General features: G+C 45.8%; 2 protein-coding genes across 2 annotated transcripts in view; both read right to left on the reverse strand.

The window, feature by feature from the left end:
• Positions 1–22,962, reverse strand: part of CTDSPL (CTD small phosphatase like) — a 124,345-nt gene that overhangs the window by 18,741 nt on the left and 82,642 nt on the right. Inside the window, exons 2-3 of the mRNA XM_040246226.1 lie at positions 12,040–12,194; positions 6,887–6,919 (exon numbers count right to left, since the gene is read on the reverse strand). Of these exons, the coding sequence (XP_040102160.1) occupies positions 6,887–6,919; positions 12,040–12,194 (188 nt within the window). The remainder of the gene's footprint in view (positions 1–6,886; positions 6,920–12,039; positions 12,195–22,962) is intronic.
• LOC120867832 (DPH3 homolog) lies at positions 8,982–12,045 on the reverse strand. The gene has a single exon (XM_040246227.1). It carries the CDS (start codon positions 10,314–10,316, stop codon positions 10,068–10,070), a length of 249 nt encoding a protein of 82 aa, XP_040102161.1. The 5' UTR covers positions 10,317–12,045; the 3' UTR covers positions 8,982–10,067.

Raw genomic sequence — 22,962 nt, forward strand, 5'->3', positions numbered from 1 at the left:
TCGTTATCAGCTATAATTGAAGTAAAACATCCAGCATTCTGCCTGGCACATGTGTGGTAGCTATTGCTATTATTAAAATGGACAATATGAAAATGAATGTTCAATTATAACAGCTATTCTAACCATGCAACCCATGTTCTGGGGTCCTATTTCATTTTAAACTCAGTATGGTATGTAAGTATATTTTAGAGCTATACTGGACCATAGTATTTTTTTAAGTGACTGAAATTCTGAAAAACCTTTAAGAGGAACTACAGAACCACCAGCAAAGTGCAATCCAAAGTGAAAAGTGAAAGTCGCTCGGTTGTGTCCAACTCTTTGCGAGCCTACCCATGGACTATACAATCCATGGAATTCTCCAGGCCAGAATACTGGAATGGGTAGCCCTTCCCTTCTCCAGTGGATCTTCCCAACCCAGGGATCGAACCCAGGTCTCCTGCATTGCAGGCGGATTCTTTACCAGCTGAGCTACCAGGGAAGCCCAGCAATCCAAAGTGACCTCCAATAATAGGAAACAGAAATAAGACTGGTCCACATACAGTGCCCTCTGTTGTGCATGCCCCACTTGGTACAATACTGGGTGAAAGCGACGCTCTTATCCCTTTAGAGTCTCTGTCCCTGGCAGTCACACTTGAATTCACATGCTGTGTGTTAACCAGAAAACCCATTTATATATCTTTGTAGTAGTTGACAATCTTACGATAAAGAGGTCATAAAGAGTTAAGAAAATACTGGATATCTTCAGCCAATCTCAATTTTTGACTTAGAGTATTTATTTCTTGGGCCTTGCTTCATTTCAGAAACGATTTTTAAGCACTTCAGTTTACTCTGTGGCATATTCACTACCCAATATTAACTAGCTAATTTTCTGTCCTGGAGGAAGGTCAATCTCTGTTCTGGAGTTAATGCAAAACAAATCAACAAGAAAATCTCTATCTGCCCCGAACCACTGAAGAATGGACAAATCAGCTTATCAAATAAAACAAGAAGAAAAAAAAGAAATCTAGCAGTATTTCCTTCCAAATGGCTCTTTCTTTCTCTCTTTTTGGTTTAAGTTGAACATTAGTCAAGGAATTTAATTTTGGACTTAAGCTGGTTCAATAGTGAATGTAACACAGGTGGTCAACAGGTTAGGTAAATTTGCAAATGCAATGATTATCTTGGCTGGAGGGCTTGTGGGGTTGAGCAGGATGAGCCCTGTGTGGAGACAGGAGCGTTTCTAATGCCAGGGGCTCTCTCAGTGAGTGTGTGTGTTTCATTCTCTCCAACATCACCCAGGAGAAAAGGCCCTTATGGCCTCCCAACTCCCCTGGCTCTAACGAATGTTCACAGGCAGAATCCTTGACGGTGTGGCTCTGGGAAAGACGTGTCTTAGGCCCTGGGTGTGGGATCCAGGATCATGGAAAGGACTTTGCCCTTCATTTCAAACCAGTAAGCGAGTTTTATATTTTAAAAAATGAAAATAAACCATGGGAATTTCTTGGAAGTCCAGTGGTTAAGACTCAGTGCTTTCACTGCTGGGGCCTGGGTTCAATCCCCGGTCAGGTAACTAAGAGCCTGTATGTTGTCTGGCATGGCCAAAAGCAAAGAAACAAACAAACAAAAACCCTGCAAAACCTGCAAGACGTTCTCTATCAAAAAGAGATTTAAAAAGGCATAGTGTAATGAGCCCAATAAATGTCCGCGATATAGAGAACTGGGGTTATTCTGTTGGGTGGACCATAGCAGAAAACATACTTGCAACTAAAATAAAAAAGTTTTAAAAATTTTCTGTTTCACAATTATGTAATAAAAACACATTCTGATTGTAAAGAATATAGACATATAAAATGCAAGTATTCCCTCTTCCATATCCCCCATTCCTTTCCCCAGGTGCCCCCCTTTTTAGTTTGGTGTGTATCTACCTAGACCTTTTTATATGCATTTATAGACTAAAACAACATTTTAACTTTATGTAATTGCCAGCCTGGAAAATAAAGATCTAGAACTTCTATCCCGAGCATATCTGAAAACATCAAAGATCTGCCAAAAGTGGCTCAGTTATTTTCCAAGCTTAAGAATAAAAATTACTTTCTTTGCAGATTTAACCCACACTTTACAAGCATTCTTTGAGTTACCAGTAAGGAAGAAGCCTTCCCATATTATTTTAAGAGAGAAAAGAGTGAGTGGGGTGAGAGGCATAATAAGCAAGCTATTGATTTATCATTTGTGCTGCAGAGAACTAGGCCAGGCTGGGGCCATGCACTGCGGGCCGGTGGGGGGGTGGGGGGAGAGTGGGTGGAGTTTTGTTAATCCTTAGCCTGGTTCCTAAATGCACGCAGCTTTCCAGAAAGCTCGGCTTTAGATTAATGCAAATTCTTCAGACTGAGGGTAAGAATTCTTCTGGACAGCTGCTGTGTCCTTGGAACATGCAAGGACACTAGATAATTGCAGTAGTGTTTTGTGACTTCAGTGATCTGCTCAGGTGATGCTTGAATCATTAACTAAAAAATGTCCTGAGGCAAATTTTCTCTCAGGCCATCATAAAGCTGAAGAATAGGAGAAACACCAAGTATATAAAAAAAGAGCTTTTTCTGAACATGATGATTTGTTCCAAAGCATGGGTGGGCATGGCCAGGGGGTGGGAATGGGTGCAAGAAATCATGGGGGGTGAGGGAGGGGGCAGGTCTAGGGAGGGCACTCACACCAGTGATCTTTCTGGGAGTGGAAGTGAAAGTCCTGTTTGGTCATGAACTGGTAGCCAGGAATAGTTGATCTAAGGCACGCACCCCATAGCACACTCTCGCAAACCTTACAAATGCAGTGCTCTTCTTGGGACACGGATGGCGGTCTGTGCACTTGAGGTTTTGGGCGCTGAGTCTGCACACTGTCCCCCACCATCCCCACGCCTCCGAGCTAAGGACAGAGTCTCAGGGCTGTGGGCAAAGCGGACTCGGCACCACCTCTAATGAGAGGAGCTGCTCTGCTTAGATGCTTTTCATAAGGCTTGCTGTTTATAAAAGGCTTAGTAAGCCAACAGCACAGAAACATAACTGTTAGAAAAAAACTTTCTCCTCTTGTCTTTCAACATGTTTATGGCTCAGCTGCACTGTCTCACTGGTGCTAGGAGCACCAGGTTGTCTGTTATTCCAGCAAGAGTGTGGAACTACGGGGTTAGGTCTACACTGGGGCCAAAGCACTGAGTGCTCATGTTCAGCCTTACCACCAAACTTTACTGTTTCCCAAACTGTTCCTCTGTCTTGTCTTTTTCCTTACCCTTCGGTACCTGACTTGTACCAGACAGACCATGAGGCTTCTGATTAGATGTACAGAGGGCTTCAAGCCCCAGCTCCCAATTGGGAGACAAATGTTACTAAGTGGTACGTTTAAAACCAAGTCCAGGTAGAGATGTCACTTGCAATAGGTGTATAAAAGATGGGTTACTCAGTACATGATGCTGGGACAACTGACTTGCCATTTGGAAAAGCAAATAAAGCTGGATCTGGGTTACCTGGAAAAGCAAACAAGGGTGAATTTTGACTTCACACCCTACATCAACATAACCCAGATGGATCAAAGATTTAAGTGTGATAATGAAATTGTTAAAATACTAGGAGAAGATGTGGGTCACAGTCATAGAGTGGGGAGATCTTTCTAAGCATGATGTAAAGTTCAGAAGCCATAAAAGATAAGATGAACACATTTCCCTATACAAAATTAAACTTCTTTGTGGCCAAAATGATTGTGGACAAGGCCGAAAGATATATCATAAATTTAGGGGAGAGTGCTAATTTCCTTGAAATTTGAAAAGATAACAGTATAAACGAATAGGGAAGGAGAAATACATATGTACAATAAACTTGTGAAAAGATGTTCATATTCATTCAGGAAAAAACAAAGCAATAAATCAATACCATTCTTTACTTTTAGATCAGCAAAGATTAAAGTATTTCCTAACTACCATTTTTGATAAGGGGATGGACTCTTGGTGGGAATTTAAATTAGGTTTTTAGAGGATAATTTGGCTTTAATCTACCAAAATATACAGTATACCCTTTGACCTAGCATTTCCACAACTAGGAACCGATCACCTAGATACTATCACTCAGGTGTACAAACACACAAGCACAAGAATATTTATTTTTAAGAGCATAGAAGTGGAAACCAAGTAAATGCCATCAACCACATGTAAAACAATGAGGCAGCTTACTGAGGACTAATATCTGGAAAGACATTCAAGGTATCCTGCTAAAAGCGAAAAACAATTTGTAATACTCTTGCTTGTTTAAAGATGCTTGTGTTGATTTAGAAAGTTTTTGGAAGGATATATAACAAATACTAGAAGGGTATTCTAAGGAGTGAGATCAAGTTGGGGGATTTTCTGTTCTATTTTAATCTTTCAGTATTTTTTTTTTCAGTATTTTTTTTTAAACCATGACTTTGAATAATGAAAAAATATGAATGAGGGCTTCCTTAGGGGCTCAGTGGTAAAGAATCTGCTTGCCAACGCAGGAGACATGGGTTTGATCCCTGATCTGGGATGATCCCACACGCCGTGGAGCAACTATCCCTGTCTACCGCAACTACTGAGCCTGTGTTCCAGCGCCCGTGCTCTGAAACAAGAGAAGCCACAGCAACGAGAAGCCCGCACACTGAAAACAGAGAGCAGCACTGCTTGCTGCAAGTAGAGAGAAGTCTGCACAAATAAATAAAAATTAAAAGCTATTAATGAAAAATTGAATAATGAAAAAACGAGCTTAGTAAAAAACAAAAACAAAATCAAAAGACTCAACCTGCACATGTAAACTACAGCATGTGAATAACAAAAGGAGGACTTGTGAGGTGAGCAGCAGTGATGGGCCTCCAGCTGGACCTCCTCTGGGCACCTACAGACTCAGGGGGCACCTTTGTCTTCATAGGCTGGACAAAGTTTTTACAGGGTATGAGGACTTGGTTTGGAGGCTCAGTACAAACCTGTACTTCTGATCCTGCGGGGCAGTGCTTCAAGCTCTCAGGGGCTCTCAGTACTAACCACTACCCTTTCTGGACCACAGGGCAGTGTTACTGTTTATGTGACCTGAAACTTTGACAAGTAGGTGCAGATTTTGCAGGGGACCCCAAGGCTCGAATCCTCTGGCAAAGCTGGCCTCCAGATGGGCCTGGGTTCAGTCTTGCCTGCTACACAGCCAGCGGAGGTCACATGGTCTCCATCAGTGGACCTGCTTTTCTGGAGGTGATCATTCAAAGATGTGAGTTACTTTGGGTAGGCTTTGTTTTCCTGCAAAGTATTTCAGATTCTTAAAGCCTGACCCAGTGTCTCACATGTAGGGAACAGTCTGCAGTTTACTGACCTAACACTGAGCTAAATTACAGAAGACGTCTTTTCCCTTTGGCTATTTTATTCTGGGACTCTAGAAAGAGATTTGTGGAGAAAGGGTCACTTGTCTCAGTAGAGTGTTTGCCCTGACAAATACTTTGATTCAGCACTTAACTTTATAGATAGCTGTGAATTAACTCTGGAAAAAAAACAGAGCTATCAGAGTACCAGAGGTAGGGGGACAGATGTCACCTGTTGTCATCTGTTGAATGTAGACATGCTTGCAGGAAAAATACACAAAACTACTTTGTTATAAAGATTAAAAAGAGACCCCTGGTAGCAATCCCACTGGGTACCCTACTCAAACACTGGATTAGAAGCTATACTGATTGATCCATCTTTTTGATCCAAGTCAGTTCCCAACAAAGCCTAAACCCTAGGCATGCTGGCAAAGTCATAATCACTCCACAAACTCATGCAATCTGCAAATCAATGCAGAGTTAAAGTTCAGGGAAAAAATTCACAAGTGATATCCAGTACCAAATTTGGAATCAACTTGTACTAATGAAATCCATCATTTCTTTCAATGTAAGATCAGTATCTCTTGGATGCTCCCAGAAAATAACATTAAAAAGCCCAAGATGAACAGACTTCAATCAGACAATCTGAATCGGAATCTTTATGGATTAGGATACCAATTTCAGGACATCTGAAAAAAAAAACCTCAGTCCTTCTCTAAGGACACAGACTGTTTGAAAGATCTTGTTTGGTACTGGCATCTCAATTGCAAGTTTCTTTTGGGAGTTGATCATTGACCGAAGATCAATACTTCCTGCTGGCTGGCCTCAGGCTACCTGGGCTCAGCTGGCAGAGCAGAAGGAAGAGGAGGCGCGGGGGGGACAGCCTGTGCTGAGCTCAGACTCTGGTCAGTCTCCCGAACTCCAGGACAGAAGTTGGTGGCTCAAGGGAACACCCAGCTGCAGCAGAGCTGCAGTACAGCCAGCCTGGGAGAGTCAGGGCAGAACCAGGGAATGGGGCAGGGGTGGTCCTGCAAGGTCTGAATATGATTGGGCTGATTTTTCTGATGGAGCCACAGCCAAGCTACTGACACTTGAACAATCAGAAATGGCCTGCTCCCCTGGGAGGGGGGTCTTGGGAACCTGGTAGCACTGAGACAGAACCTGTTGCAAAGAACCTCTTTGGGACAAAAGTATGGTCTCCCAGTCTATGGGGTGCAGGGGAGAAGGAAGTGCTGCCTTAAACTTATTCAGGAGGCCCTTCTCAGAGAGAAAGGGCAGAGTTTGGTTAATAGATGCTGGTTGCCTTGCTGTTCTTGAGAAAGTTCTCAGAACTTCCTGCTAACAGTTTAAAATGTAGCTTCAAAAAAGTGAATGAAACCAAAAAAAAAAAAAATAAATAAATAAATAAAATGTAGCTTCACTCCCCCGCCCCCCCAAACACAACAGAGCTCTTTATACCATGATTAAAAAGCTCAATATAAGCCAAATATTAAAAAAGTCTTTTATATTAGTAGGCCCAAAGCTACAAGATTCTATGAGTGTTTAAATAAAATTGGATAAATATACATACACTTGGTATGGGAATGATCTGCCTCTGGTCACCCTAAGGAGAAAGAAAAAACAAAATCATTGTCAGGTTTAAAGAGAAATAGATCATATTCTCAAAAGAAACTTCAAAGCACTCTTGAGTACTGCAGCCATATGACCTCCTGTTCTCTGCACCTTGGTGGGATTTAATGAGCAGGAGGAACCCAAGAATAGTCCTCAGTTACTGGGCTCCCCTCTGCCTCCCAGCCACTCCTTCCCCTGACAAACCAGGCCAGGTTCCTGAGGCTCATAAGTCATCCTGTTTATTTAAATAGCGCCTCCTTTACTCCCAGGAATTTAATCCTTAATTGAAAAGGAAAAAGGAAAACCCATACTTTACTTTGATCCATGAATCTCTCTAATAACTCACTTGTTGCTTCTTGTAAGTAAGTTGTTCTCCAAAGACTAAAGCCTCAAGTCAATATGATACACAGGGAAATGGAGACAGTTTAACCAGATTCTGAGGATCCCCTGGCCACTTCTGGCCCTCTTCTAGGGGAGGACTGGGCAGACGGGACAGGCAAGGTGCAAGGAATACCCTCCAAGGACACAGGCAAGGGGGACAGCTTTCCCATGAAAGGGAACAGAACCTGTATTGGTAGGAAGTGTTCAGAAGATTCAGGTCCCAAGAAAGGGCCTCAACCATTCCTTATCCCCAGAATGCCAGTCACTCCAAACTTGGTCCATGGAAACACTTCATGTTAGCATCATTGAGAAAAGCTAATAAAAAATGAAATTTATCTCCACTGAGAGTTTCCAGTTTCTGTGTTTCTTCTTTTTTTTCAGCTGATGGGATGGGAAGCAATGAGTCACAGCATCATGGTCCCTGATAAGGAGGTACATGGTTTGCAGTCTTCCACATGGAAGGAGTTGTGAAAGTGTATCCTCCTTTGTCCCCTCACCGGGCCAATTAATAACGCCTGCTCTGACTCTGGCCATAAATTTGAGCTTTTTTCTATTACTCAAGCTCAGTCAGAGCAACAAGAAAACTTTCAGCAAAGGAGGAAAGAAATCTCCCAGAATTATGGGATGGATTTTATATATTATGGGATGGATTTCCCTGTGGCTCAGACGGTAAAGTGTCTGCCTACAATGCAGGAGACCCAGGTTTGATCCCTGGGTCGGGAAGATCCTCTGGAGAAGGAAATGGCACCCCACTCCAGTACTCTTGCCTGGAAAATCCCATGGATGGAGGAGCCTGGTAGGCTATATAGTCCAGGGGGTCGCAAAGGGTCAGACATGACTGAGTGACTTCACTTTCACTTCTATCCTTCTTTATTCGGGGGGGGTCACTGGGGACAGGGGTCTCATGAGAAGTCAAACCTGACTGACACAGTGGCAGATGGCTGGTACTTTTCTGATCTCTGCTCCAAGAACCATTTAGCAACTTCTGGATTGTCTCCAGCCCCTCGTCATCACCTCTGCAATGTGACAGTTGCTCTTGTTTCCTCCTGACATACTCTTGACGACTCTTTCCTTCCTCAGGACACTGGGGGCTTGTTTTAAGGATTCATACTGCCTCTGTCATCATTAAAGGCAGAGGTGTGCTATTCTCCAACATAACAGTGCAATCAAAGTCTCAGTTTTCAAGAACTTATACAGAGAAGTGCAATTCAGAAGCTTTTAAATACTATGGTTCCTAACATCTGGAGATTGGTGGGACAGATTTTAACCAGAGGCTCACAAGCCCATTGGGTCACTGTGGACCCTCTCAACCCTGCACTACTGACATTCGGGGCTGCCCTGTGCTCTGCAGGGTGCTCAGCAGTATCCCTGGCTCCAGGCACTAGATGCTAGTAGAAACCCTGGAGTGTCGACAGAAATGTCTCTGAGCATGTGCGTGTGCGTGCTCAGTCTTGAAGTTGCGTCTGACACTTTGTGATCACATGGATGGTCGCCCAGCAGGCTCCTGTGTCCATGGGGATTCTCCAGGCAAGAATACTGGAGTGAATTGCCATGTCCTCCTCCTGGGGATCTTCCTGACTCAGGGATTGAACCTGCTATCTCCTATACTGGCAGGTGGATTCTTTACCACTGACCCACCAGGGAAGCCCCACAATTTCAGCAGACACTGTCAAACGTTTACTAGGAGAAACAGTCATCTCCAGTTGAGAACCAAAGTGCTAGTGGGGAGATGGCAAACAGTCCCCGAACACAAGTGCGTCTTTAGACTAAGTGAACGCATCAGTGAGGTGAGAGGTAACACCACTAAATGGTTACTTTGGAAAGGCTTGAGGAAACACAGACCACGACCAAAGCTGCTACCTTGGACAGGTATCTGAGCTTCAAAATGACCCTAGAGGTTTACGTGTGTGTATGAACATGGGGCGTGCATGGATGAGTAAGCATCTAGCAATGGCATTCACTCTGCCTCACCCTCAGTCGTCCTCCATGGTCTCTGCCATTGGAGTCTTCAGAGTGCCAACTCCTCCTCACCTCTGGCCAGGGGCTGCAGGCACATTCATACTTTCATTTTGGGGCAACTGGTCTTCAGTCCAGGCTGTAATCAGGACAGTTGCAATGGCTGTCACACCAGGCCACTGCTCAGAAGCTTTTCTCGAGGACACAGTAAATACACAGGGTGCACGGAATCGTTCTCTCCTCCTCCAGCAGGCTGAGCTCTGGGAGGCAGTGGTAGACAGGCCTGCAACTGGCTTCCACATCTACTGAGCCTGGGTTTTACGTTCCAGTGTCCTGATTAGGCAAGAGCAAAGGGCAGAGCTGCCCCACTTTGACATGCGCTCTTTCTACAGGGTCTGGTCTCACACACTGAACGGTCATGGATTATGCAAATGAGGCACTATTCAGGGTTAATGCTTTAAAAAGCCACTCTGACAAGTGTTAACTGAAGGACATTTCCACGAACAAACACTAGGTCCAGGTAAGTCCAGCTCTGCTGCAGGAGATGCCTTTAAAGACCTTTATTCTCTGGTAGATACAGCTAAGGGTTCTAGGAAACCTTCCAGGAGGAAGGTTCTTCAACATCACCTTCTCAAGCCATTCATCTAGGCAGGTATTCATTAAACAAAACTTACTATGACAGCAGTGACTCCTCTCTCTCTCCAAAATGACTGTACCCATGAAGAAGCTATTGACTTTGCATTTGGTTTTTCCAGCTTGGCTCATTTCCCAAAGTTCAGGCTTTGGAATCTAACATGTCTTCTTCAGCGTTTAACTAGTTCTCTGTCAGCAGAAGGGGCTGGGACTGTCTCTCCAGGCGTGAACTGATCTTTGGCATAAATCACGTTCACAAGGAGAGAGCAGCTAGGCCACGCTGCCATGTCCTCCCTGTTCTTCAAACCTTCCTTGACGATGCAGAAATTACCCCCACATGGGCAGGAGTAGAAACACGTCCTGGAGTCCTTGTCATATTGGAAGTCCTCAATCTCCACCTTGTCATGAAACATGGCCATTGTCACTGGGCCAGCAGAGGTCTGTCACTTCTGCGACCTGACCCAGGCCGGGGCAGGTCCAACTTCAAGGGCGCTGGCCCAGTTGGGCTAATTCTTCTCCTTTTTTTTTTAATCCTCTACAGGCCTAGGATACAAACTATGTTCCCTTCATTAACAGGAACTCTCTACAGCAATGATTTTCAAACTGTACAAGTTGATAGTTTAAGGAAAGTACACTGAGGGGAGATATCAGAATACAAGCAAATTTCATTATACAAATTCTACTGACATATTTTTCCACATCAACAGAGGGTAAGGTTTAATATCTCTTGAGGCAACTTATCTTTCATTACATTTTTCCAAAAATTCCTCAGCTATTCTTAGATAGCTTTTCTTCTATGTCAATTTTAAGTCTTCCTATTCAGAAACACAGCACATTTCTCAATAAATAAAAGCCACCATACCAAAAGCTTTTAGTGAACTTTCATTTTTTGGTAGTATTTTGGGTTTTCAATGCAAATAATCATGCCATCTGCAAATAAAATTGGCTTCCTATCTTTTCCATATTTATATCAATCGTTTCATTTTTTAAATCTTATTACATATATTAGCCAGAACTGCCAATGATGTTCCTATGTTGTTGGCTGTTTATTTTTAGAAGTCAGCTTTTTATGATGCTCAAATGATATTCTACTATGTATCTGGCTGTACTGTTGATTGGTATGTAAAGGTTTATGGCTACTATATATGTCATGTATTAGATGCTGTAACATAAAATGTCCCTCTTTCTCTTGTTTAATGCTTTTGGCCTTGAATTCTGTTTGATTTTAACATTGCCACTTTTGCTTTCTATTTATTTGATTTGCTTTGTACACTTTGCCCATCTTTTTATTTTCTACTTTTTATATTACTTTATGTTGGATGCTGCGTCAGAAACTAGTAGCCACCTGCTGCTGTAAGACTTTAGCATTGTTTACCAAATAATTCCAGCTCTCTTTCTGGGCACATGGTAGGATTATTCTTTCATGCTCTTTGAAGTTAAGTATAATCATGGGAATTGCTTTGGCCAATAAAAAGTAAACTGAAATGAGTCTTGTTACTTCTGAGTGAAAACTTTAAGAGCCAGTGTGATTTACATATTCCTTTTTTTCCTGATGTGACATGAGATTACTATTGTTATCCCTGCTTCCTTTTGGCTTATACTTCTGTAATTTTTTTTTTTTTGCTCATTCTCTTACCTTGAACTGTTCTGAATCATTTGGTTTTGAATATGATGTCTGTTAGACAGCATGTGGGTAGAACTTGTTTTTACCTATTGTGATGATCTGACATAAAATGTTTTATTTGATATGTATAAAAGAATATATAACAAATGTTTATGACTAAACAAGGTAGTTAAATCCACTTGTATTTATTATCTGCTTTTTTCCAAGTTTCTGTTTCTCCTCTGGACTTTCCATTTCTTTGTCTGTTCCTGGTTCTTTAACTCTCTATTTCATATGTTCAACCTCCCACAACAGAATGTGATAAAAATGTGAAGTGACTCTTCTAACTCCCATCAAATATGTTCTTTCGTTGTGAAATGGGAATGACTGACATATCCTGTAACAAAATGATGAACTTTTTTGGCAATTTGAAATCTTTAAATTAATGGCTGTACACGTACTGTCAGAGAGTCTTCCTAAGGATATTCGTCAAGGATGGGACAGAGACCCCGTGGCAGCAGTTGAGCATTTGCACTGACCTTCTGGAGCCCACCGTTCTCCTCCACCAGTGGCGGAAGCACGCCGGGGCTGCTGCCTGGCGGGGCCTCGACATTGTAATCACGGAAGCAGCAGAAGAAGGAGCTGAGGATGCTGCGGCTCCTCTGCTTCTTCAGACTAACGTTGCACTGGGAGGCTGCGAAAGAGAGACAGGGCACAGTGTGGTCAACTGTAATTCGATGATACCCGAGACCAAGTCACAACTGGAAGACGAAAGGTACCAGGACGCCCCTCTGAGAGACTGCTGTGTGACTCCTAGAGGGCCGGATGGCTGATGAAGTCCAGTCCTGCTGGCTGGAAAGAATTCCCCTGACCTTGGCCCAGTGGGGGCTGTGTGCTCATTAGCCGACCCATCCCTGGGGTCAGGTGCCATCTGCATTCCTGAGCCCAGCAGATAAAGTCCTTCAACCTTCGCACAAGCTCTACTTCAAAACACAGATCCTTGCAGGCACAAATCAGACCTGATCCTCGCTGAGAAGCAGTTCTCTGTGAAGTGTGAAGAAAGACTCACTTGGAAACTGGGTTCCTGGATGCTCCCTGCTCACCACAGAAAGACTAACTTCATGGGTAAAGAAATAACATGTGCGAGGGCACGAAGCAGTCCTCTTCTTAAATTCTGCCACTTGCCAAGAAACTGATAAGAGCCTGGACCTAGAGAGCCTAGGGGTGGACGCTTTCGCCACACTTAAAACAGAAACTGCAGGAGAGATGGCACAGAATGCGAGGGTTGGCCAGGACAGAGCCCATCTTCATGAGACCCAGGGCAACACTGTGCCACCCACTCAGTCCCTGGCCTGCAATGGACTGAGGCTCCAGAGGGAGGGATGGGTCCTTTCTGTTATCCAGGGCTCACAAGACAAGCCGCCACAAGTCAGAAATAAAAGGCAAAAATTAGTGCTGATGAGAAACACGCCTCCGGGGGGGACGCTGACAACCTGGAGGTGCAGGAGCGTTTTGCCTGGGAATGCAGTCCCACCACATGCCACATCTGGGTGGGGCAGCAGCGCTGCACACAGGCTACCAGCACAGGGCCCATGCTGGGGGTTGGTGGGAAATCACCACCGCAGGAAATTGTTTAGCACACGCGCTATTGTAACTGAGTGTTCATCACTCCCACAAAGGGATTCTGGCATGATTCCTCTTTGTACACCAGAGGGATTTGTATAGTACCCACCCTCTCAAGATAGCACAAAATCTTTGCTGGAAGTCTACAGGCACCCTTCTGCCAGCAGTAAACCAAATGCATTCAGGTGGAAATTCTGAAAAACGACAGAAAGGCTGTTTTGCCAGCAGCTCGACAGGCCTGGATGGTTTCTAGCCAGGGGTTGGGCAAATGGCCTAGGAAGTGTGAACTTAAGATCCTCACTGGGAATCCCCTGGTGGTCCAGGGGTCAGGACTTGGGAGCTTTCATTGCAGGCACCTGGTTTCAATCCCTGGTCCGGGAACCAAGATTCTGCAAGCCACAAGGTGTGGCCGGGGAAAAAAGAAGACTTTCATTCACTCAAGATGAACTTGAGAACCATGAATCTTCGGAACACCTGGCTATTTTTTTTCCCTTATGAACCCTTAGGTGTATGTCAAAGTGAAGTGAAGTGAAGTGAAGTCGCTCAGTCGTGTCCGACTCTTTGCGACCCCATGGAAAAGGGCATCCATTTTCTCATTTCAGGCTCCATACGCCTGGCCCGACCAGACCAGGCCACGGGGACCACCAGGCACAGGGACCTCCCGCGCAGCAGAGGTGGCAGCAACAGTGACCACTATCCCCAGGGCTGGCCCGCTGGGCCGAGCACGTCACAATTCTCATCTCAGACCACCCTCCCAGCCACCCAAGGAGACAGGTGACCGCCTCTACCTCACTGCCGAGAAAATGCAGCTGGGAAGTGCTTGTGCTGGGACTCAAACACAAGTGGGCCTGTTTCCAGAGCACGTGCTTTCCCCATGCACCACACCGAAGACAATCCTGAAACAGCTCGGGTCAGATTAAGACAGAGGGAACATGCCAAATGGGGAGAAAAGCATGGCCATAAACTCATATTTAATATAAATGATTGCTTAAGCTGTTTTGTTGTTACCATGGGTGTTTTAGTTTTTATGGCTCACTCAAATAACTTAGTCAGAGGAAGAAAAAACTGTCTCTTCTCTGTTGATAGTACATTTCTCTACAAATAAACAAGCTGTTTGTTCCTATCTTGGAGACAATGAGCTGTTAACACCCAGGCTGGGCAGTAAATAGCTCTGTAAAACCCGCTTTCCTGGATCCTGTTTTCATCAACAGATCACATAAATCTTCCCCATAACTAACAAACTAACAAGCTAACCTATATATTAAAAAAATTCCTGACTCTGGAGATCATGAGCTACGTATAACTTTCACCATATGATTACTTGCCTGTTTGGCAGCCACGAACAGGACTGCGGGGTTACTATTTGCTCGGGTCACTTGGTAAACCATTGCCCCCGATGGGGAAACGGCAGCTCACTCTGCTCCCTGATCGGTATAGGAAGAGGTGAAGCAGCTCAAGTGGTCTCACGTCTAGAGCTGTGGGAGGGTCCGGGCATCTTCCTGCTAAATAAGGTCAACGTCAGGGCCTGCAGGAACCACCTGGAAACTGGGGGTTCTGAATCGTCTAATCACTCTTGGGCTGGGCTGGTACTCTCAAAAGCAGGCTAGTGGGGGAAATGGATGGTTTTCCTGAGGACCAGTATGAGCATCACCCCGCCCGTGATCCTCGCTTCCCTGAAAAGGTCAAGGTAGGGCTGGGTGGGTCTCCTGACCCTGCTGCCTTCCACCCCAGTGGCCGCCTCTCCACTGGCTACAATCCAGCGGCCCTTGATTTACTCATAAGCGTCTGCTAAAAGGGTTTCACAGTTGATGTATGAAATCAAAATCTATGTTGCCATGGAAAAATGTTTATAACATCAGGTTGAAAAAGCGAGATTACTGTGTATATGACTTGATCATAATTGTGCAAAACAAACGAAGAGATTACAATAGAGAAAAGCCTGGCAAAATATATATATCAATGTTAATGGAAATTGTTAGATATGAGTATTTACATCTCTTCCTTCTGTATTTTCTAAATGCTTGATGGTTATTATATTTTACTCTAACGTATTAGAAAGAAAATCGTCTTGTTAAGCTTTCTTTCAGCAACTTTGTAAAGCTCAGGAGAAACCACATCCTATTCCTAAACTTAACCCTTTAGACTTATTCCTCTGCTTTCCATTCTGGGAGGTTTGAAGGGAAAAGCAGGAGAGGGCAGCACCGTAAGCCCTGCAGGAGGTAAATGGCCTGGCTGTGGCGGCCCACGCTCAACCCCAGACGGCGACATCGCCAGCATGGAACACACCTACCACGCCAGATGAGGCCGTGTGAAAAGAAGGCACCAAGTCCGTGGCCTGCCCCAGCAGAGCGCTTCCACTGCCTTCCTCACCTGGCAGCCCACCTGGCCTCTCACCGTCCCTGGACACACAGGCGGCCCTGCTCCTTCTCTTTGCTTAGTCAAGACTCGGCCTCTCACCACCTGTCTTCACTCGCCCCTTTGAATGTCCCTACTGATAACAGGAGAGGTCTCATGGTGGCCCAGGGAGCCAGAAGATGGTCTGTATCAGAATTGTTAACAGTAAGATATTAAAAAAAGACAGTTTAATACACATACTTCCTGGTTACACTGAGTTTAAGAATATTTTGGAGTAAAGGGATAGGAACTTCAAACATCAGTCTCAAACATTTCATAAAGATACCCATGTTTTATCAGTTTAGGAGGCAAACATCATCAAAAATCATTCCAAAGCTTTCTGTTGCTTTTCCCTGGACCATCTTCCTGCTCCTCTCCATGCCTGCACCTGTCCGCACCTGACTTCTGGCTTCTCTCAGGCAGACTCTTCACCACACTCACACCCTACCTCCTGCCCCTCTTTTCCTCATTCCCCACTTCTAAGAACATCCCTGTTCTTCAGGGGCTGGTTCAAAGCCCACCTCTTGGAAGAAGCCTGTTCCAGTGGAAGGTGTTTATTCCTCTGCCACTGAGTTACCCAATAAACATGTGTATGTCTAGGCTACATCTTCAGCCCATTCCTCTCTCCCAACTTCCAGGCCACTTTATCCACCTGCCCGCCAGACAGATGTCATCTCTGGATGCCTCCTATGAGCCCCTCACCCAGAAGGTCCCCTCTTCAGCTGGAGCACCAATCTCCTGGTATAAACATCTATGCTTCTCTCTCTCATTAAGTCACTGGTTTTGATATTCTTCAGTTCAGTTCAGCTGCTCAGTCGTGTCCAACTCTTTGCGACCCCATGAATTGCAGCATGCCAGGCCTCCTTGTCCATCACCAACTCCCGGAGTTCACCCAAACTCCTGTCCATTGATATTCTTAGCAGCTCTTAAACCTGTCCGCAACAACACCCTGGCTCTGTCATATCCCAGCTGGGGCCCTCACCTTCTGTCTCTGGACCACTATGACAGCTGTGAAGCTTGTTTCACTGCTGCCGATTCTGAGTCCCATAATAACTACTGACAGGACCCACTGAGATGTAGCCCGACAAGTGAGGAGATGGTTTGGTGGTCCTAAGTGTGGCCTCTGCAGTCAGCTTCCTAAGTACTGCCTCGACTAGCAAATGTATGTATGGGACCCAAGTTATATGACTTAGGCTTATTGTGAGAGTTAAATGAGTTCTTACCAAGCACTCGGAATGATGCCTATCACAGGGTAAGCGTTTCATAAATGTTAGCTCTTATTATTACCATGAGTCTCCTAAAAGCTTTTGCTTCATACAGGAGTGGGGGTTCTGCAGGTAAACCTTGGATCACAGGCTGGATTCCGTGGGTACACATTTGTTCCCTGGCACCTGACAATTAGGAGGCCCAACTTACTATGACAGATCTTGGTCACTTACACTGTAATTTAGAAATGCAAAACTAGAAAAATCTCAGAAGTGAGTTTACTCAACTGGAGAGGCAGAGATGAGAAAAGAAAAAGGAAGAAAAGGAAGGGTGAAGTGTCCAGATGAATGTTGTTGGGGGCTGTTCACCTGCTTTCCCTTAGGAAAGGAACAGTGCTTTCCAGATGAGGTGTCAGAGCATCCACTGGCTCAGCTCTCCTCTGCTGGGCTCTGCGCCTGCCCGTTTGCTTCTCACCCGGGAGCTCCTTGCCCCTCACTGTGCATCAAAAGGCGCACCCTCCCAGGTGAGGAGGCCAACAGACCCAACACGTCTCTCCTGCAGGCTCCCCTCCCGGGCCATTCTATTCTGCCATCTCCCTCAGGCCCTGGGTGTGCTGGTCTGTCAGAAGGATGGTCTTCCTCAGGCCCTGGCGTGCTGGTCTGTCAGAAGGATGGTCTTCCTCAGGCCCTGGCGTGCTGGTCTGTCAGAAGGACTGCCCCGCTTTCTCCCTTAGTTCTGCTAAGGAAGACGTGCTCATGGTTGCTCCCAGCAGCCGTCCTTCTCTCCATACAGGTGTCTGGCCCCTGAAAATGGACTCCCATAGGGTAGGACTGAGAGATCCCTGGCAGGGCCAGATGGGGTGATCCTAAGATGTCTCCATTTCTCTGAGCAGCCCTGGGTAGGAAATGCTTCTCTGAGAAATCCTGAGAAAGATTGTAAAGAGCTGGAGATGTTGGGTACAGGCCTCACTCACATGTCCAGTGCCCTCTGACGATGGGGGGAGTGTGTGACCTTGAGGACAAACAGGCATGGGGCTCTGTTTTCCGGGACACATTTTGAGAGCGAACGCTTCCCTCTTCACCGCCGGACTTGATGTCACCGTAGCCGAGAAGATGAATACCCTGCTTCCCACTCAGACACACCTTTCTCTTTCTCCGCCAAGGGCTGGGGAGCTTCCACCCTCCAGCAGAGCAGACAAGGGGCTTTGAGAGTGCCTACAGATGGGCCAGCTGACATGGGAGCAGAGATGGCTGCCTTCTTTGAGTCTTCAGTCCTCAGGGTAAGACAGGGATCATCCAAAATACCTCCCCAATCCCTCTGGGCAGAGTGCTGGCCCAGCAGCAAGAACCAGTATCTTCAAAGCACCAGCTGCCGACAGGGCCTGTAGTAGAAACGCAACACTTTTGCTTGTCAGGATCCACCATCTGTCCTTCTGGTTAAAGTTCCACCACTCTCCCCCCAGCCAACTCTCAGTGCATCGCCACGGCCCGGCAGGTCAGAGCTATGTGATGGGCTTAGGGGTGGGCATGCGACCCAAGCTGGCCCAGGAACGTGAGCCCGGGGACTCAAGGCTACAGCTGCTCAAGGAGAGGTTCTTTCTTTGCTGGTTTGCGAAACTGGCAGGATGTGAGCCTGGAGCCACTAGGGCCATCTTGGCCACCAAGTGAGAAGCACCTACCTGATCACATGAGCCAACACTGGGGAGAAAGTAACTGAGCTGTGGAGAGGGACAGACCTCAGACAACATCATCTGTGGACCTGGTTTCAATACACCAGAACTTTCTGGCATTGTAAGCTACATGAAAGAAAACATTCTCTTTTTCTTTTAAGCCAGTATGGATTGGGTTTATGTTATTTGGAATGGAAAGGATTATCCCCTGAAGATGTGGGCTCCTAGGCATGGCAATGTAGAGACACTGATGAATCACACAGGCACCGTCCTAACCTCATGATATGCACGCCCAGGAGGAGAGACATGGGAATAAGCAATTCTGATACAGAACATTGACTGTTGTTACAGTGGGGTAGCCCAGGGCGTGGCTGGGGCCTGGAGAAGGGCTCATGGTCTAGATTTGGGGCAGGGAGGGTAGGAGTGATTTCTTAGGAGAAAGAAGTCTGAGAACTGGGCTAACAGCTTCATAAAATTGTTGGAGGGGGCAGGGAAGTAGGGAAACAGCAGTGTCAAGGCCCTGAAGTGAGAGGAGCATGAAATCTAAGAAATCAATGTGGTGAGCAGTATGAGACAGAGGTGAGGTCAGCAAGGCCCTTGTAAACCACGGTGATGAGTCTGGATTTGATTCGATGAACACGGAGAGTGATGTGATCAGATTTGTACCACACACGTCATGGCTTTGACTTCCGTAATTGGAACTACTGCATTTAAATTTCAGATTATGGCTAATGTAGGCTATCCATCTATATAAAAGACTTCCAGGATATTTAAAAATCACAGATGTGGACTCTTCCTGTGTAAAGCACCTAGAAGGGAACTTATTTAAAAATTAACTCTAAATACAAGTTACATGGAAAGAAAATGGGCTTTAGAGGGACATTTGGGTTCAAGTCTCAGCCCTGCATTTTGTCTGTCAGAGTGAATTCATCTACCTAACCCACACCAGTAACATGGGTATACCTACCCTCCCAGGATTGTTGCACGGACGCAGTGAAAACAGGATATGTTTGTATATGAGAGAAAGTCTACCAGTGCCTTAAGATACAGCAACAAAAACTTTCGGTCTAAGCCCAGTGCATTGTTGCACTATGAACAGAAGTTAGCTTGTACCCAGACGACAGTACTCACAAAGACAGCCTGGCTTTAGGAGAAAACACGTAGGCAGACCCATTTTGTTTTTGGTTATGTGAATTCTAAACTTAGAATGTGAAGAAGCTCTTTAGAACTCTATCTCCTATCTAGTGAAGGTTTCTTTGCATAATAATAATGATGCTAGAAAGTAAACAAGTAAGAACCAGGTCCACATGTGAAACTTAAAATAAGCCCTAGAATTCAGGCCTTTTTGAGGAAGTCTTACGTGAAATATGATCAGAAATAAAGTGTTGTAGTTAAAAACATGGAATGCCATGGGGAAAGTCCACTGAGGCTGATGGTGGGGTTTGGTCTATCACTGGGACGAGAGGCAGAATGCACCACTGAACCCACAACTGGTGGGCATAAGAGGCCGAAAAGGATGTTTCTTCTGATCATCCTGTTCTACTTCCTGACCTGACTGGCTCCCTTCTGTATCCAGACCCCAAAGCCAGCGTTTCCTAGGTACTGTGGTAGTTGCCCACGGCGCACCACCACTGCCCTTTGACAGTTCTTACGTTCTGACCTGGTTTCAATTCCAGACGCAGAGAGGCTTAGGAACCATCCCGAACCCCTGGCTGCAGAACCAGAATCTCTAGAGTCTACCCAGGATCAGGGCTTTGTATACCATCCTCTGTGAGCATCCCACCAACCATCCTTGTCTCTGATCTGGTCTATAACTCCCAGAGTCGCCCCGCCACCCCCATCTCTATATGATCAAAAGAGTGATTCAGGGTCAAAACGAAAGTAGCTGACATGTGGGTGGAATGTTTGCTGCTGCTGCTGCTGCTGCTAAGTCACTTCAGTTGTGTTCGACTCTGTGCAACCCCAGAGATGGCAGCCCACCAGGCTCCTCTGTCCCTGGGATTCTCTAGGCAAAAACACTGGAGTGGGTTGCCATTCCCTTCTCCAATGCCTGTGAATTCATCCCCAATCATTCAAGTGTCTCCCCAAAAGAAGAAACTGCACCTTGGCAGCTACAGAGGTCAAGGTTCACCTTTCATTTCTACGGGGCCAAGACAGCCTGAGTGCTGGCACTGGGTCCAGACTGCCAAAGACCCAGTGTAACAGAATTTCTAGGAGAAAACTGACTTAACACACAAAGTCTATGGCTAAGGTGTCAAAGCACCGAAACCTGCCCTCAGAACCAGTTTCTTCTATGTCTCAAGCAGAACCGAGAAAGGTAGTACGCAGTAGATTCGTGTCATCCACATTATTTACAGCAGAATATTAAAAATATGCAGACACCAATGTTATCAGAGCTGCAAAACTGGACACCAGAGTTTCCCAAAGTAAGGCTATTTCTCTGCCCCTGTGGATGTCAGAGCACATTACAACCCTGAAGAGGCCATACGACTGGATTTACAACCACATTACCACGGAAAAAGCTAAACACACATTTTTAAGGAAAGAGGGGGAGTTCCTCTCAAGGGTCGGCTTTTAAATGAATGTACCATTTCTTCTCTTCCAGAATTGGGCTGCAATCTCTGGAATGCATCCCAGGGCCGTGGTTTGGAATGAGTGTCTAACAGGAAATTCTGGGCAGTCTATGCATACATTACATTCCTTTCCCACCCTGAACAAGTCGTCAACAAACACAATTTTCCTCTGTTGGAATAAAATGGGAGGTGTGGGGGTGGGGAGAGGCCACGGCACAGACCGTGCAGGGTTCAAAAGCAGATGTGGCTGCTGAGAATTCAAACATCTCTTGCTCTTAGAAAAAGGACTTAAGTCACTTTTTGAGATGTTCCATCAGTCCCGACTCTATTTGCAAAGGATCGATTTGCCCAGAGAATTACATCCGCTACTCTCTGAAAGAAACGTGCCTTTGGAAGCTCTTTTTCCTGCTGCAACCTGGATAGAACTGGCAGTGGTTCCTCTAGCAGTGAGAAATCAAGGCGGGGGGCTGGCAAGGGCTGATGGCTAAGAACTGGGCAGGAGAAACCCTGGTCTCATCCTCCAGAGATGGGAGGATGTCCTTCCCCTGTTCACAGTTGGTTCCTAATAGCCCACATCAGCTGAGTGCCTTGTTTCTGTGAGCCCCTGACACAGCTCACCTGTGGCCTTCACGATGTGCAGTTGCCCATACCATCACCCCATTTTCCGATGAGAATCAAGACTCAGAGTCCATACGAGTATGCAGGGAGGTTTCTGGGGTTCAAAACCAGAGCAGCCGGCTGTAGGGCTCCTGGCCTCCCCACCTGTTTCCCTGTCTCTCCCCAGCACTTGATGGATTTGGGTTTTATTTCCAGGGAGAAGCTCTGAATATGAGGCTTTGGACCACCTGCCTTCACTCCAAACACTGTACTCTGAAAAGCCCAAAATGAACCTGTAACACTCCCAGCAGCCCTATTAGATGAAGCCAGACACACAGGATGTGCCACTGACCCCTGAATGTCCCTGGGCCATCAAACTCTGTGACAGCTTCCTAGGAAGCCCCTCGGCTGGGAATGCCTTTCCTGGCCTCAGTGCTTCTGCAAACCCCTGTGCCCACGTGACACAGCTCCTGTTGCAGGGCTGGAGATACATCGGGTCTGTGTGGGTCTAGAATATGAACTCTTAACCATCACTGTACAGAGTCTGTTTTTCATACTGAAAGCCAAAATCGGTAGCGGAACAAAGGATTTAAACAGATAACACACTTATCTCGAGGAAGCAAAGGTTGACATTCAACAGTAATCAAATTAATGAAATGTTTAAACAACAAGGCCCAGTTGTGGATCTAATAAATGAGCAGAAATGATAAAAATAAAAACAGATAGCCAATGGTGGTAAGGTTTTGATGGCCTGGGCCCATTTACTCACACGTTGCTGGTAACTCTATTATCTGGAACAAGCCATATGAAAAGCAGGTGAGTGATGTGTCAAAGACCGTGCTGCACTCACACCAGCGGTCTGACCATCCAGCAGAGCAGGGATGCTTAATTAAATCAGCACACAGCAACCGGAGCGAATATTGTGCAGCCACAAGAAGTGACCATCATGAAGACACGTGGGGAGGCACATGTGGTCAGTGTCAGGCAGGGCATCTCAGATGCTGAGCTGTCCAGAGCTTGTGACTTTGTCTTCTGCTCTGGACAAGCTGGGGAAGGCAGCTTCCAGAAGGTTCCAAGCAGCTACCTACTTGGAACACATGTTGTTCATGTCTGAGTTCCTAAGCCTAGAAATACGTTGGTGCAAAATAGGCCTGTCATAACGGATGTTTACTGAACAAGCGAATGTGTGAAAGGTAACACAGAACAATGAAAATGACTGATTTGTTAAGGAACAGCTTCTGAGATTCTTTAGGGGCACGCTCATCCCTGCAGCACGCCTTTCCTGGGAAGTGCTCTTGCCCACAACAAGCCTCCCTCCTCCAAGCAGTTTCAATCTATACCGCCCAGACGCGGTGGCCACAGAAGCTAACGCACGGCTCCTGGCTGTGTTTAGTAAAGGT

Source organism: Oryx dammah, unplaced genomic scaffold (assembly GCF_014754425.2).
Source record: "Oryx dammah isolate SB20612 unplaced genomic scaffold, SCBI_Odam_1.1 HiC_scaffold_9, whole genome shotgun sequence".
NCBI classification, from domain to species: Eukaryota; Metazoa; Chordata; class Mammalia; order Artiodactyla; family Bovidae; genus Oryx; species Oryx dammah.

What these genes read in the sequence shown, in the direction of transcription:
- LOC120867832 (XM_040246227.1), bottom strand. Translation starts at nt 10,316, where the DNA reads ATGGCCATGTTTCATGACAAGGTGGAGATTGAGGACTTCCAATATGAC.